This window comes from Fukomys damarensis, unplaced genomic scaffold, assembly GCF_012274545.1.
Source record: "Fukomys damarensis isolate Sample0158 unplaced genomic scaffold, DMR_v1.0_HiC HiC_scaffold_16, whole genome shotgun sequence".
NCBI classification, from domain to species: domain Eukaryota; kingdom Metazoa; phylum Chordata; class Mammalia; order Rodentia; family Bathyergidae; genus Fukomys; species Fukomys damarensis.
The window spans coordinates 116,373,970-116,390,759 of NW_022900928.1; the positions used below are offsets into that span (position 1 = coordinate 116,373,970).

The window sequence follows — 16,790 nt, forward strand, 5'->3', positions numbered from 1 at the left end:
TTTTTTTTTTTTTTTTTTTTTTTTCTTTTTATTTTTTTTTTTTTTTTTTTTTTTTTTGGTTTTGTGCAGGGGATCAAACCTAAGGCCTTGCACAGGCTAGGCAGGTTTTCTACTACCTCCCTATACCCAGGCTCTCTAATCATTATTATTTTTTGTTAATCTTACAACTTTGATAAGTATTTCTCTGATTATTTGTGAGGGTTTTGTGGGGGGCAGGTACTGAGGATCAAACTCAGGATCCTGTGCTTGCAAGGCAGGTTTGGTGCTACTAAGCTAAATCCCAGCCCATCTCTGATTATTTGTGATGTTGAACGTTTCCCCAAGTGTTTTCTCATCATTTTTTCTCCTACTTCAAGCTGGTTATATCTTGTCCTTTTATTCATGATCTTAATACTCTTTTTCAGCAGGAGCTTTATGTTTCTTTTAAATATCTTTACTTGGTAGTTTTTGCTTCCAATTCATTTTGTATTTTTTGACATTTTAATTTTATGTAGTCAAATCTCTTGATCCATAAAGTGCATGTGACAAAATAGTGCTTGAAGTCATCATTTGTGGCCTTTTGGCCCTGTGTTTCATTCCCAAGTTGACAGGGTAGTGACCTGGGATAGATTAAGTGGTTGATTATCATGTGCTAATTTCCATGTTCTCCAATGCAACAACAGAAATCACCTAATAAGTTTAGTCACCCTGGCGAGCTTTCTTTTCCCCTGTTAGTTTCTGGATTCTAAATTTTTTAATTTGAAAAACTTAAGCAGAAAAGGTATATACAGTATTTTTTAAGAGACAGTGATCAGCTGAGGTGTGATGATGCATGCCTGTGATCCCCCCAGGGGGACGGCAAGGAAAAGGCCAGCCTAGAGTACACAGGGAGAACCTGTCTTAAGACACACACACACACACACACACACAGAGTACACAGGGAGAACCTGTCTTAAGACACACACACACACACACACACACACACACACACACACACACACACATTGAAAGAGATTATAATGTTCCCCAGGCTGACTTAAACTACTGAGCGAAAGCCATCCTCCTGTAGCTGGGACTACAGTCATGCACCACTGCACCTAACATATTCAGAGAATGTTGAGATTCCTGAAGTCAAAATTAAAGGACATTCGTAAGCCTTCCTGATATAACAGTGCCTTTGCTATCCTTGTCCTAATTTTCCCTCCTTCCTTGCTTGCTTGAGCAGCCCGGGCCACATGAAGTCACCCAAAGTTGACCACCTTGTCAATTACATCCCTTTCCTCATCTGCAGTGAGAGCAGCTCAGTGCCTCCGCACAGTCACCCTGCAGCCGTTAGAAGGTGTCGATGCCAGCAGTGGGGGACAGACTGGCCTTCCTTTGGCTCCATCCCTCGCCTTTGTCAAAGGAGGATGCATGCTCATCTCCAGGGCACGCTTCGAGGTGGACATCAGCTATTCAGAGGACCTGATTGCTCTGTTTAAACAGATGGATTCCCGGAAATATGGCAAGTACTTGGTTTCTATGTGATCCCAGGATATACAGTGAAAGGTTTGCTGTCCTGTGTTCAGATACCCCAGGTGACTTTTGGTGGGCCTTGTGCATGCTGGGTAAGTGCTCTACCACTAAGCTACATCCCCAGCCCAACTCAAAAATGACTTTCTTAGTAGAGCCTTCCTGATCTGCCTCTTTTACCTTAGAAAGGTGACTCCTTCCTTGTCCAGATAGCAGACATATAATGGGGATTGTTTGTCCTGAGGCCTCCTAAAGAGAAAACCCCACAACTTCCCCCAGTCACCCCATGTTTGGTCAAAGCAGGTAAATTGTGACTTCAGCCATTAAAACCCTTGTTTTTATTTTAACCTTAACAGCAAAAAATAAACTCAATAAAAAAAAAAAAGTGGTTTCCATAAAAAATAAATGCCTTTCTTTGGCTAAGATGGAGATTGAACTTAGGGCCTTCACACTGAACTACATCCCTAGACTTTTAAAACATTTTTTATTTTGAGAGAGGCTCTTACTACGCCATCAGATTGCCTGGGCTAGGCTTGACTTGCAATCCTCTTGCCTCAGCCTCCCACAGTGCTAGGATTACAAGTGTGCATCACCACACCTGGCTAAGACAGTGGTTGTCATACTTGAGCATGCATGGGAACCACCAGAGGGCTTGTTAAACTATGTGTTGTGAGCCCCTGTTTCTGATTCTCTAGTGATAGGGCAGGGCCAAAAAAATCATGTTTCCTATGGGCTTCCTGGTGCTACTACTGCTGGTCAGGGCACCACAGGATCATAGTCTGAAAATGCTGCTGGGTTCCCACTCTGGCAGCTCAGAACAAGCTGTGGTTAGGAAGCAGCTTCCTGGGCTGTTCTTAGATTCAAGGCTGTCTTTCAGCTCTAGTCTTCCCATCAGGTGACATGTAGACTTCCTTGCTTCTTCCTGAAACTCACTTCTACAGTACTTTCTGTCTGAGCACCTTGATTTCAAAATGATCTAACAGCAGAGAATTGACTTTTGCTGCCCAGAGCATTTGTCGAGTCCATGCTTTCCTGTTTTCTCAAAGGGTAGATTGGTAGAGAAACCCCATTAAATAATTAGCCAGTGGTGGGTAGTGAGGTGCCCCCCATTAATATCATATGTAATTTGCACTACAGTGTACTAATTAGCAGATGGCATAATAATAACTATAGCAGTAATTCATAACCAGCTTATTTTAAGTGTTCATTGTTTTCTAAGCTTATGTTTATCAGCATTTCACTTTTAAATCTCATGTAATCTTCAGGATTACCTTGTAATATCCCCATTTTTCAAATGGAAAATCTGAGGCACAGAGATGTTTTATATATATAACTTGCCCAAGGCTGCACAGCTAATAAGAGCAGAGCTAGAATCTGAACGTAGGCAGTTTAACCACTCTGAGAGCTCTGTACTCTATTCTGCTGTTTGTTTCCTCTGTGTAAAATGGAGCTGATAACAGCACCCATCTCGTAAAGTTGTGAGGGGAGATGAGAGTGTGTGTGTCTTTGGCACAGAGCCGGGATCAAAGGAAGTGATGATAGTTTGGGCTACAGTTGTTATCCGTGTCTTGGCCATTCAGGATGTTTCTGACCTGGGCCAGCCTTGGTCACGCATCCCTGTGGCACCTTTTATCACAGCCAAGCTTGTCGTGTCCCTGCTTGTCCTTCCTCTCTGTGTACTCCAGCTGCCTTGAGGACAAGTACGGTCTTCATTTCTGCATCCCCAGTACCAAGCACATGACCAGCCACATCGCTGGAGATTGATGAGCTTTCTACCTTTGGGGAGGAAATGAGTACATGTGGTGACACGTAGGAGGGTGGTGTGTCTTGTCTGCTGATTCTCTTTTCTCATTACAGATGTCAGGACCAGGAAGTGGAACTTTCTCTTGGAAGAGCACAATAAACTAAGTAAGAAGCCCACCCTACTTCTTCTTCTATCATGCTATTGTTAAGCTTTAAAGAGTCTGCCTTGGATTTCGTGTCTTTGAAAGTTTCCTCCTCCCTCCACCACACTAACTTCAGAGACTTGAGCACAGGGTGGATAAAGGCGAGATGTTCTTGGGCCGCCTTGTCCACATCTGCGACACAGTGGCTTTGTGACAGCCCATGTGGACGTTGGGCCTTTCATCTATAAGGGGAAAGTGGTGCTGTTAAAATTCTGAGGCTTCCACAGAGGTGTTAGATTGAGGGGCGTGGACTTTGGGAATAAGAGGTGAGATGGGATTGCTTAGCTTAATTGGAAGCTACCTTAGATGACCTCTGGGAACAGACTTTGCATTCACTTCTGTCACTAGATGCTCGTGAAGGTAGGAGAGTCCCAGAGTTATGGGCTTCATAATGGAATGCGTTCTGCCAAGCTCAGAAGTCTAAGTTGGGAAACTTCAGCGTGAGGTACTTCAGAAGCTGACCAAGGGAACCACAAGAAAGAAAAGCCAGTTTGGTTTATCATTTTTCTCCCATGTGCTCTGCTTGGATGGAGCAGTAAATGCTAATGTTCCTGAGAAGGTGGGCATGCTTGCCCTGGCGTGCCGGTTTCATCCATTCCCCAAGCTGTGGTGAGTCTGCAGTGAGGATGCTGTGGACAGAGTGTAAGTTAACTCAGGCCTCCAGCCGGCTCCCTGGGCCAGTCAGACAGTAAGTTGGTACCACTCACCCAGGGGAGATCTGACCCAGCCCTGGGAGCTGGCTGTCATAGGCCATCTTGCCCATTGGGCTAGGGCTTTAAATAAGATGGAAAAGCTGGGTTTCTTTCCTGTGTCTTTTGCTTATGTGTCTTGCTGTGTGATATCAGACAGATAATTCAACATTCTGGGTCCCATTTGTCCTTTCAGTAAAAAAGGGGATCTTTAATTCCTATCTGCCTTAAGTAGATAGGAAAAGCTTTTGGTACCTTGAGGAAAGACCTGCTGTAAATTACAAGGTTAAGTGTAAATATGAAGTGATGTTATTTCGTATCAGTGAATGCTGTCTGACACAGAAAGGATAGCTGATGTTTGTCTAAGGCTAAGGCTCTCTGTGCTGCTGTTTGAGCTTGTGATTCAAAGGGACCTATTTGGCCAAAGCTGAATTTTTTATTAGAAATAGAAGTTAGTAATTTCCTTTCACCTCTTTGTCTTTCAACCAAGAAAAGGCATATAAATATGTTAGCTGCAAGGGCTTTGATTTTTATGGGATAACAAAAAGCAGGATACTTACACCATTAGCTGACAAATGTAATGACAAAAAACCATGACTCATGTAGTATTATAAATAGTGGTTATGAATTGTTTGTAGACTGCATGTACCTTAACATATCTAATGAACACAATGGGTTCTTTGCCACAAAACTTACATAGTGAACTCGTATAAAAGTTTGCATTTAACAGTAATATGTCCATGAATCCTGAGTTAGGAATTCTGGATTTAGGATTCTTGCATGTTTTCTCATCCTTATGATGTCCTGTGGAAGAGAAGACTAATCCTCCTTATTTTGCATATGGACAGAGGCTTGGGCCTTGAGGAAGAAATATTTGCTTTTTTTTCTTTTCTTTTCCTTTTCTTTTTGGTACCTGGGATTGAACTTGGGTCCTTGCGCTTGCAAGGCAGGCAGTGGAACCACTGAGCTAAATCCCTAGCCCGAAACATTTGCTCTTCTTTCTGGGAGCTTTGCGGGCCCACAGTAAAGTCAATGACAGAAATAAGACTAAAATTTCCATTTGCATTTATGGCTGACCCATTATGACACTTTCGAAGCAAGCTTCATGAACTAAGTAAGATGCGGGGGTGAGAAGGCACTGCAGAATATAGCACACTTCCCAGTTTGGTCCTGATTCACACCTGGGAGATTTGCACTTCTCTCTTCGGCCTGAGGTCTCTTCTTCTTTTTAACCCAAAGCTAGTACTTGGGCATGTGCATATGGAATTAATGAAGAAATGGCAGTAGGACCTGAGTGAACGAATGCTTATTGATGGTATGGTGAGAGTTGTTTTGTGTAGGAAAGATGATCTAAGAGCTTTGCTCCTCTCTTCCAAGTGACTAGAGTCCTTCTACCCACAGTGAAATTGGCATGAGGCCTTTTGTTTTCCCCTGGCTGTCACAGTCCAGAAGGACTGTCAATGATCTCATCTTGTCAGCTGCTATTTGAAAACATTAGCATCTCTCATCTGTGTGGCTACTAGCAGTTCTGCCAAAGAGCTTTTTACAGAAATGACTTCGAGGTGACTCATGAAGCCAGATAGCACACGGCTGTTATCTCTCTGCACCAGGGAAAGGACAATAGAGGCAGGCGTAGACAAGGAATGGTAATATTCTCCAAAACACACCCAGTTGGCTGAAGGATTTTAGAGACAGTAGCTGCTAAGAAACAGTGGATATTGGATTTTTTTCTTTCTCCTTTTAAATGGCTGAGAGAACATAGTGCTTATAAAGGACAGCGTTTCACACCAGCTGGATCATCATCCCTAAGCTTCCATTAGGTATTTGAGTTCTAAAGATCTCTAAGATTAAAATGAAAATAGCTTTTGCAAGTACAGGGAGTGCTCAGTTTCCTGATGTGTGTAGAAATCAGCATGCTCAGATTTAATTTGGAGGTATAAAATGTATTTCTGTATCAGTATGGACAGCTGGTTTTTATATTTAATCTGTCAGCCTTACTAGTTTGCTATCATGGTGACTCTGTTAATGGAAACTGCTTCTGGATGTAACTGGTACCTGTATTTAATGAAGGACAGAAATGGATTTAAATATATCAAATGCACAAAGCAAATGCACGTAGCAGTAGATGGCTCAGACCCCCATCAGTAACTGAAGAGTAACTAACTGGTTGATGTTGTAGAAGACATGGAATACCTTGTGAGGATATTAAAACATCTGATCACTCATGACTATGGAACAAAAAACCAACAGCTTTAGAATTTCAAGTAATATTGAATAGAATGAAATATATCTACTTTCTCCTTATGGTTTCATTTACTGGATACCTGAGGACAATTAGCCTCTTGGTGAGTTACTGTGACTTCCAAGGTCTTCTTGGAAGGATAAAGGAAAAAGAGCAACTGAAGGTCTGTAAATAATGGCCACTCTTCTCCTTAGATTTTTTTCAAAGCATAGTAATAAAAGGGAATATCTTGGAAGCTATCACCCCAGGACAGCAGGTTGTGATTAGTTGCTTACCATAATTCTGTCAGGCATCTCTAGTTCTGTCAATTTTTTCTATCTCTAATTCATTCATTTTGTTTTTCTATTTTAAAAAAGCGTGCGTTTTTGTTTTTCTTTTTTCTTAATTTTAAGGTTAGGTGAGGCTAACTGACTTCAAAAAGCAAAATCAGTGCAACTAATTGGCTTTCATTTCCATGTAACTCCCAAGTATTTTATTTTTTCCCACCTAGATTAATGGCTCTGACTAGATGAAGTGGTTTCTGTGTCCCTTATGTAGGAGTTCAGGACTTTCAGACTTGAAAAAAATGTAAAGGGCCCTAAATTGAAAAGTCCAAGTAGTGGTCACTCCAAGTATCAGGGCTGACTCTAAGCTTAGCAGATATTGATAAACTTTTCTTTACTCCCTCTCTCCTCCCTTTCTCCTCCCTCCCTCCTTTTCTACCTTTCTTCCTTTTTTTTTTAAATTACTGGGGATCCAACCCAGGGCCTTACAAAAGCTAGGCAAATGCTTTTCTCGTGTGCTATATCCTCAGCTGGACAAACTTTACTTATTTTTGTTTTTGTTTTTTGGACACAGGGTCTCTCTATATAGTTCAGGCTGGCCTTGAACTCACTATGTATCCCAGACTGGCCTTGAATCTACAGCAATCCTTCTGCCTCAGTCTCCTGAGTGCTGGGATTACAGGGGTGTGCCAACATGCCCAGCTCTTCTAGGCTTTCTTGAGTACACTCCTGGCATATCTGGACGGAGCACTATTTCTGCTTGTGGACAGTAGGTGACTTAGTATTCATTGCCTCCTCAAACATCAAAACCATCAAAACAGAAGAAAGGAAACAAAACAAGATTCATCCTGTTCTAGATACCTTTCTGGGCTGACTTTTTAATAATATGAGTCCTTATTTATTTGAATGGAAACACTAAGTAATTTTTAAAAATTACTTGTTAGCCAGATATGGTAGTGCATGTAATCCCAGCACTTAGGTGACTGAGGCAGGAGGAGCGTCATGAGTTCATGGCCAGCCTGGGCTACACAGTGAGTTCAAGTCCAGTCTGAACTACATGAGGAGACCCTGCCTCCAAAAAAAAAAAAATTATAAAAAGCAGTCACAAAAACACTTGACAATTCTTTCTTGCATTTGCGTGTAGTCTCCTAAATTCTGTTTGCCTTACTGAGTGGCCTCTTAGTTGCAGAAAGTAAGAAATAGAAGAGAAAAACTAGTCCTTTGGGTTCATGTCCTTGGTTAGGATCCGGCTGTCTGTCCTTAGTGTTCCCTCCAGGAAGCCTTTCTGAGAAGATAGCGGGTAACAGAATTCTACTCGGTGAACCGTGTAACAGAAATGCCTCCCCCTTCCCTGTATCTTTCTACGCACGAACGCTGTGCCTCACATGTCTCTGTGCTTCTTTCCAGTTATGAGAGCGCGCTCCCTCCCACAGGTTCACCTGGAACCTCTGCCCAAGACACTCACCCTGGCGTTTGCGTCTCAGCTGGAGAAGACCTCTCTCTGCCTGACAGCAGATATTCCTGAGGCAGACCTTTCTGGAGTGGATGACAAGCTTGTGTCTAACCTGATGCCCTTTCAGAGAGCAGGAGTCAAGTAGGTTCTTGATCTGCTTCTTGCTCAGATTTCATCACTTCTCCTAGACTGGATTCAAAAGCTTCTTCTTTTATGAACACTCATCTTGCATGGATGGCAGGAAGCTTCGAGGCATTAAACAGCCAGCCGGGTGTGCTAATACCAGAACTTTGCTATAACCATTGATTTCAAATTCTGTGAGTTAAATGAGACTCTGGATCACAGGTGTGCACAAATCCAATTCAAACTGAAGGAAGGAGATTTCTCATTGTGTGTAACAGAATATCCAGCGTCTCTGCAGATCTTGCCAGGACATTCTGTCCCTCTCTCAGCTCTGCTTCCTTCTTAGTTTGCACTGTTCTCGGCCAGGTGCTCCTCCATGTGGCAGCTGGCTTAGCAACCTAGCCCAAACACCTCTTTCCTGATGGATCTCACATTGCTGTGGCTTAATCTGATGATGCTGGGCCAGTTATGTAGGCTTGGAGTCTTAAAGTCTTGCTGGTTAAACCCAGAGATAGGCCCCTCCTTGGAGCCAGTAGGTAGGGGTTAACCTACCTGAACTGAGAATGACTCTCCGGAAGAAAATCAAGATAAACTATACCATGGTGATGGTGAACCTTTTAGAGACAAGTACCCAAACTGTAACCCTGTACCCATTTATTATCATAAAGTGCCCAACGTTGCAATTCAACCTGAGTACTGAGGTTTTAGTTTAGCAAAAACAACTCATGCATTAACATTTTTATTTTCAAAGAAGAGCAAATAACACATGTGCCATAGGTTTGCACCACTGGTATAGAAAGACAGAAGAAAAACTCACACCCTGCCCTGTCTTCTATTTTCAGATTTCTTGGGAGAAGCCAAATGATAGGTTTGAACTGAGCATGGTGGCTCACACCTGCAATCCAAGCACTTTTGGAGGCTGGGGCAAGAGGATCACAGTTTTGGGGCCCAGTATGGGCAATTTAGTAACTTAGTGAGACCTGCTCTAAAAATAATTTTAAAAGGGCTAGGAATGTAGCTCAATCCCCATTGGTTCAATCCCCATTACTACCAAAAAAAAACCACGTATGAACTGAAAATATGGAAGTTAAAGAGGAGGTGTTGATGGTCTGTGCAGAAGTAATATGATTTAGAGCTGTTCATAGGCAATGTGGCTGGAGATAGTGTAAAGGGAAGGGACCTTAGTTATCAGTGGAGCTGACAAACCTGCAGAGCTTGGCTGCCTGAAGACTGATCTTGGAGTTCTCATGAAAACTTAGCCACTACTCTCATCTCTATGTGCCGCTTGTCACAGCCTTACATTCTTGTATTCCTGGTCCTGTCTACCACCCTTTTTTTTTTTTCCTTTCCCCTCTGTATCAGCCACTTTCATATCACTGGGACGAAGTACCTGATATCCCCAATTTAAAGGAGAGAGATTTTGGCTTCTGGTTTCAGTGCATTCAGTCCATGGTTGGCTGGCTCCAAAGTAGAAAGGCATTGTGGAATGGCAGGGTGGAGGGAAGCTATTCACCACCTGGCAGCCAGGAAGCAGAGCAGGAAGGCAGGAGCCGGGGCCAAGAATACTCCCTTCCACGTCATGTCCCTAGTGACTCACCCTGGCCCCACCTCTGAAAGTGGAAATGTAGCTGGACATTTTTGGAGGTCGTTTTTCTTCTGGACCATAACATGCTCCATTTTATATCTCTTAGATTACACATTTGCAGAATTTCATCTGTTTTGTCATTTCAGTGCTTCATCTGTTAAGATACTCTTTCTTCGGGCTATCCCTCTGATTTTTCTTCGTCTGGCTTCTTTACTATAGCTGAGTCAGGTTGCCCACCACACATACCCACGAGGCAGCCCATCTGCTCTGTCCAAGGCCCTAATGGTCTATTAAGAGATCCTGGGGCCAGTGTGGTGAGTGCTGTTCTTGCCAGTTCACCTCATTACAGTGAGGGATCTTATGTGCAAGGCACCCCAGGCAGATATACATGTGGTTACAGCTTTAGCTGCAGAATCAAAATGTGGCCAGGAATTTCATCATTTTTCTCTTTATGGCTCTGAAGCCACTTATGGTCCTTATAGGCTTTCTTTAAAGTTTTCTAATTAAATCCAGATTTTAGCTTTCAACTTCTGGAAAGGTAGAGGTTTGGTACAGGGGCGAGGACAGCTATCAATTCTATGTTTTGTTTTGTTTTTAATGTAAGAACTACAGTTGAACACACTTAAATTTATAGAGCAGAATCTCTTAGACATATCAGCTTCTTTTAATGTCTAAATGTTTCCACTCAACAGAAGAATGTGTCCATGATCAGAGTCATTTGCCTAAAGTCACTTGGCTACAGAAATGGAATTGAATCCTAGCACTTGGGAGGCCAAGCCAGGAAGATTGTTGTGAGTTCGAAGCCAGCCTGGGATACATAGTGAGTTTAAGGCCAGTCTGAACTACATGGTAGGACCCTGTCTCAAAAAAAATTTTTTTTAAATTGAGTTAAATATGTGGTTTTTGATGATGCATGTAGTATCTTTTTACCTATTATACCAAACTGTAGAAGGTGTATTTAACTATGTTTCCCTGTTATTTGGGCCTTTTCCTTGCTGTCTTTGGTGGTGGGGTGGGTGTGCTCTGTTCCTTATTGGGCCCCTTTGAGGCAGGGAAAAGGGAAAGAATGTGAAATTCAGGGGATCCATTCTGCTTTGAGAATGGCCAGATGGACCAACCATCTGGAAGCTGTAGGCAGCAGAGCCGAGGAGGCTGAGACAAAAGCATTAGAAGGGTGTGGTGTTCTCTATGGATTTCATCACTTTGGTGCTGCCTGTCGTCCCTGGCCACCAAATTTGCAAATGAGAAAGTGAGGTGAGAAATGAGCCTTTTCACACCTGACCTTCTTGTATTGGTCCATGTTGTGGGTTGATGCCAGAGCTGGTCCAGAAGAGTTCAGAGAGGCAGGTATGCCAGAGAAGCCGGGCCTGCTGAAGAGAGGAGGTAACATCCACTGGAATCCTTTGCCCGCTGGTGGAGGGACATGCTGACCAAGGTCAGGGGTGTAAGCATGGGTGCTCCCTCTCACTTGGGTGGCTGCTGTAGCTGCTGGGAGGACAGAAGTGTCGTGACATAATGCCCATTGTCCCATGTGCTCTTGGGCCTTGGACATGTTGGCATCAGTTCCTGGAGACCTGCTGCTCTGTTTCTCATCTTAGGAAACGTTGTTCCCCCACAATCAGGAAGTCCATGTGCAGCCTAGAAATCTCGCAGGCCATGCCAGTGATGAAAAGAGGTTATGTTCTCCACATTATAGAAGAAGGGAAGAAGATGAACTATTATTCCACTTGTTTTCCTAGCACATAATCAATTTTTTAGGAATTAGATGCCTGGAGTTTGGAGTAAGGGACCAGACATCTGGTTCTCAGGATCCTCTTTTCACTGATTTATCCTTGACTTGAGCAAGTCATTTTACTGTTTGTGCCTTGATTATTTTCCTTCTTTTTGTGGAATAATAGTTCCTTAGCACTTAGGGTCTTAAGTGCTTTGTGTGTTACTGGAGTCCTCCCCACACTCCTGGGGCAAGTTCTGTTGTTACTCCTGTCTCGCTGTTGTGGGAGCTGAGGCATGGGGCTGTAGAAAGATGGATGGCTGTTCCACATGGGAATTGGGGTTCCAACTCAGGTCTGGCTGCTCCGGCACCATGGAATCCACTCTCACCACAGAGGATTGGCCCAGCTTGTTGGTCTTCAGGACTCCTGGCTCCCGGAGACTGCTGGTTAATGAAAACCCTGTGCTGAGGTTATGCCCCCTCCTAGGTTCATACCCCACTCCCATCCTCCTTTCTTCGTGTCTTCATCTGGTGGTTTCTCATTTGTTTCAGCTCCACTCTTTTCTGCATGCAGAATGTGCTCTTATCTTCAGAAAGCCTTATTTTAAAAAAATTTTTTCTGAATTTATTATTGTTATTATTCTTACTTCGTTTTTTGTTTTGTTTTGTTTTTTTTGAGACAGGGTGTCACGGTGTAGTTCAGGCTGGCCTTGAACTCACTATGTAGCCTAGTCTTGTCTTCAGCTCCTAGCAGTCCTCCCACTTCAGCTCCCTAAGTACTGGGATTGCAGGTGTGCACCACAACACCTGGCCCAGAAGGCCTTATTTTTAAACTCCATTTTGTTCTTGTTCCTTTCTGTCCTCCCAAACAGTCACAGCCCTGGTCATGGACAACTTCTCACACCTCTCGTTCACGTCCCCCTGGGCTGCCTATACTGGGTTCAGGTTGACTGCCCTCCTTCACACTTCTGCCCTCAGTTCATGTGACTGCTGCTCTTCTAGATCTTCTCCCTCCCCCTTGACATCCACTCCGCATTTCCTCTGTCTTGACCCTCGCTCTCTTCTCCTTTTGTTCTACCCCATGCCTGGCTCCTGCCCTTTGCGTTTGAAGAACAGATCTTGTAGTACCTACGCCCAACCTCGTATCTCTGCTTTTCATGGTGCCAAGTTAGCTAAAACAACTTCACTGGTACGTGGACTGTGCTGCTCACCCTGCCTTGTCTGTTTGCAGTTTTGCCATAGCAAAAAGAGGCCGCCTGCTGCTTGCCGATGACATGGGCCTGGGGAAGACTATCCAAGCCATCTGTATAGCCGCCTTCTACCGCAAGGAGTGGCCCCTCCTGGTGGTGGTGCCTTCCTCTGTGCGCTTCACATGGGAGCAGGTTAGTTCTCTGTTGGAATAGAGAAAAGGTTTTTCTCAGTGCTAGAGTAACAACATAATGGTTTGGGGACAGGGCCTGAGATCTTTAAAGGTTCTGTCAGGTAATGGCTGAAAGAGAGATGAGCTGGTGCCCTGAGGGCAGGCTGGTAAGTTTCTGACTCAGAGGGAGAAAGCCCAGGAGTCACCAGTCCAGGACCTTGTCATTCCATCACAGGTACTTCTAGTACCGCTGTGCTGCAAATCTACCATGCTTAATTTCCAAAATATTTTTAACTTCTCTGTCTCCCTTAATTCCATAACTCGACAGTGACCCCCTGTGGGCACACTTGAAAGCTGAAGGGGTTAAGTGCCATGCATTGTGCTATTGAGGACCAGGGTGGGACTTGAGATGTCCTCCTGGGTTCTGGACTCAGCATTTGCGTCTCTAGAGGGTCGGGTATTTGCTGACAAATTTAAGGGTGAAGAACCGGACCTGAACTTTGAGGTATTGAAATCCCACACACAAGCGCAGTGAAGAAGGAGGACCTAAGCCCACCAGCTCTCCCTGGCTTTGTGCTGCTGATGTTGGCCTTCCTCTTTCTCACAGCTCAGCTTCTTCCTAAGACCTCTGTGAGCCATGGTGGAGAAGAAGCAGCTCTGCCTGATGCTGGTCAGTCTGCTGCCCAGATGTGCCACTCTAATCAAAGAGAAGGCGAAAAAACTTACAAGAACGTGCATGGAAACAATGCCTCATTCTTTTCCTGACCTTGTGATCTAACTTCTGCCAGTCACTATAGAACACAGTCATTTGGTGCATACCTTGTGTGCATTAAATTCTCTCAACACCTCAAATTCCAGGGAAGAGTGGCAGAGTGTAGCCCAGGCAGGGCAGTGGGATGCTTCTGTGGAGGCACAGGTGACCTTCACTGGCTCCAGGGACCAGGTTTGGATAGTTGCTGGAGAAAGCCAAGTGGCTTTGAGGAACATATCGACCTATATATTTTCATCACCATTGATAAACACCACTTACCCTCAGTATACCATGCTCTCTATAAAACTCTTCCCCCAACAGAAACTCGTCTAGTTAGAGATCACAGAGATGAAGTCCACAGGAACCACCAAAAGCCTGCTCACACAGGAGGGAGCATCTGGTCAGTTGACAGTGAAGGGACAGGGGAGGGAAGTGTGGCAATGACTAGGATTTGGGCAGATACAGGCGGATGTAGTGGGAGAGAGACTTGAGTTTGTGTTTCAGGGAATATTAAATTGTCCACATTGAGAGAGTGCTGTTGATGGTTTGGCTGGGGTCACAGCTGGCTAGTTATTGGTGTTTTGTTGTCTCCTGCCACCCACAGGCCTTCCATCAGTGGCTCCCGTCTCTGAGCCCAGAGCACATCAACGTGGTGGTGAATGGGAAGGGCTGCCTGACAGCTGGCCTGGTCAACATAGTCAGTTTTGACCTTCTGAGCAAGTTGGAAAGACAGCTAAAAATTCCTTTCAAGGTCGTCATCATTGTAAGTGATTGGCAGAATCTAGAAATATTTCATCTCTGTGGAAACTCTTAGAAGCTCCAAGAACGTTGGTTTTTGTGGTCTCACTGAGCCTGTTTTCTTAGGAAACAGAAATTGCTGTGTTTATGGGAAACTGGCATTTCACTCCTCCCTCATTGTGCTTCTCGGCCCTGGCTGAGAAGCTCTGGGGAGCTTTTTAAGACTGGCTGAATGAGTCTGTGTTGTAGTTTCTGTCCTATCTCTTCTGCAGCAACAGACGACAGATGGAGGCCAGCACGTAGACTTAGACCGCCCAGGGGACCAGGGACTGCAGCTTAGACAGCAAGCCTGTGTATTACCCTGGTACCACCTTGTTAGTGTGGCTCAGACATATAGCACAATTAATAAATGTCCTGCCAGCTGATATGAAGATACCCAAGCCTCTGAAAAAAAAAAGTGCACCTTTTACTTCATTTTTAAAGGAGCCTTTGCTGGAGCCCTGATCCCAGATCTAACAGCACATCTTTCAGTCAGTGGCTTCCTGTCTGAAGGAAGTCTGGACAGACGTGGTACCCAGCCAGCTCTGCCAGTACTAAGTGTGTTAACATAGCTCCCCAATAAAATGTGGGCACTCAGAAAAGGGGAGACAACACAGTTGCTGACCTCAGGGGATTCCTTATTACGTTCCGAACGTGAGAACCACACTGTGTTCTCAGCATATGCAAACGAAATGTTTATATTTTCTCAGAGCTATCAGGGTAGCAAATTTTGGGAGAAATCATTTCTGGTTTGGTGCAAATTCAAGTGTGGCTTTGAAAAATGCCAACATCCAAGTGAAATGAGAACATTAAAAGAATATCCCAGGGCAGATGGTGATGTCTCCAGGGTTTTAGGGAGAGTAATGTATGTCTTCATTTCTTGTGTGTTACCTGCTTTAGGAACTTCCTGTGTGACCACTGATCTTCCCTGTGCCCCCCGAGCCATGCTATCTTTTGTTTTTGTGAGTTAATCCTCTTCACAGCTGATGAAACTGACAGTGGGAGCAGATCCATCCTTTGCCTACAGGCACAGAGCTAGCCAGACAATCATTGATTAAAGCAGTTTGTGTCTGGCTTCAGAATCCGAGTTTTCCTGTTTCTGCTGTGTGGGTTTTGGCAAGCTGCTTACCACCAGGGTTGGTTTGTTCTTTGGTAAAGTCAAAGCCCTGTCCTCTTCTGACTTCAGAGAAGCAGGCAGGAATAAAGTGAAAGCTCTGAGATGTCGCACCTCTCAGGAGAGGCTTCAGTTTCAAGCCATTGTCACGATGTGTTCCAGTATTGCTATGATAGTACCCACTGGGCATATCCTAGTACTTTCTGCAGTTTCTCCATAAATGCCTCTTTCCTGATTGTCATGAGGACGTGTCATGAAATAGGAGTGCGGATATAACACCAGAGGCTTGTGGGCTAGAGTGTGGCCCTCTACTGTTCTCTCCAGATCCTGATTCATCGTAGCTGAAATGGAATGGGGTCCTTGTAGATTCTTCTTGGGGCCAAAGCCAGGACTTCTCATAGGCGGATAATGTGGAAACCTTACAAAGAGACAGGAGTAGGCAAAGGGCTCCTTGTGGGTGAGCCCATTTCAGACTGGGAGCAGTTAGTTAGGAGGTATCATTACACCCATTTGATAGATAAAGAAACTGGCACCTTTGGGAGGTCAGTTAGTGACTCAGAGTCACATAGCAAGGAATTGGAACGTGTGCTAACCTAAAAATTTCCCCCCAGGTCCTTTTAAAGTATTAGTTACTAATTTGGGTTTAGAAAATATGAGATTCTTTGTTTATGCACAGAATGCAGAGCTGACAATAATCGAGGGCTGGGGATGTAGCTCAGCAGCACAGTGCCTGCCTGGAAAGTGCAAGGTCTTGAGTTCAATCCCCGGTACCAAATGAAAACAAACAAACATACAAACAAGCTGGGGATTTAGCTCAGTGGTTCCACTGCCTGCCTGACAAGCAGAAGGTCCTGAGTTCGATCCCTGGTACCAAAAAATAAAAAAAATAAGAAAGAAAGAAAGCCAGCCAGTCAAATAATCAAGCTTCATGGTCTAAATATTACAGTCTCTGGAGGACAGGACGAATGCTCCTTCAGTCCCATGGTGTTTTAGGTATTCCCACTGCAGTGGCAGTGCTGTGTCTGACCCGTGTCAGTATGTCCGACTTCCCTACTGCACAGTGACTCCGAGGGCAGGCCCTGAGCTTCGGGCCAGTGCAAGGGCACATGGCTGGGCTGAAGCAGATTTTGCCTTTCCTGCCACACAGATGCAAGATGCAAGATGCCACTTACGAAGCCAACCACCTTTCAGTGGTTTGTTCCCTCAAGCAGCTGCTGAGAGGGGCACAGTTGGGATTTACTGACCCAGCTGTCTCAGGAGAAAACTGTCCCCAGAGAAGTGAAGC

At 44.4% G+C, this 16,790-nt stretch overlaps 1 protein-coding gene across 4 annotated transcripts in view; it reads left to right on the plus strand.

The window, feature by feature from the left end:
• The window catches only part of Smarcal1 (SWI/SNF related, matrix associated, actin dependent regulator of chromatin, subfamily a like 1), a 59,860-nt gene that overhangs the window by 6,373 nt on the left and 36,697 nt on the right, over positions 1 to 16,790 (plus strand). For all 4 annotated transcript variants that reach the window (XM_010611947.2, XM_010611948.2, XM_010611951.3 and 1 more), the window contains exons 4-8: positions 1,271 to 1,483; positions 3,349 to 3,399; positions 8,039 to 8,225; positions 12,735 to 12,885; positions 14,219 to 14,377. In XM_010611947.2, coding sequence (XP_010610249.1) covers positions 1,271 to 1,483; positions 3,349 to 3,399; positions 8,039 to 8,225; positions 12,735 to 12,885; positions 14,219 to 14,377 — 761 coding nt within the window. The remainder of the gene's footprint in view (positions 1 to 1,270; positions 1,484 to 3,348; positions 3,400 to 8,038; positions 8,226 to 12,734; positions 12,886 to 14,218; positions 14,378 to 16,790) is intronic.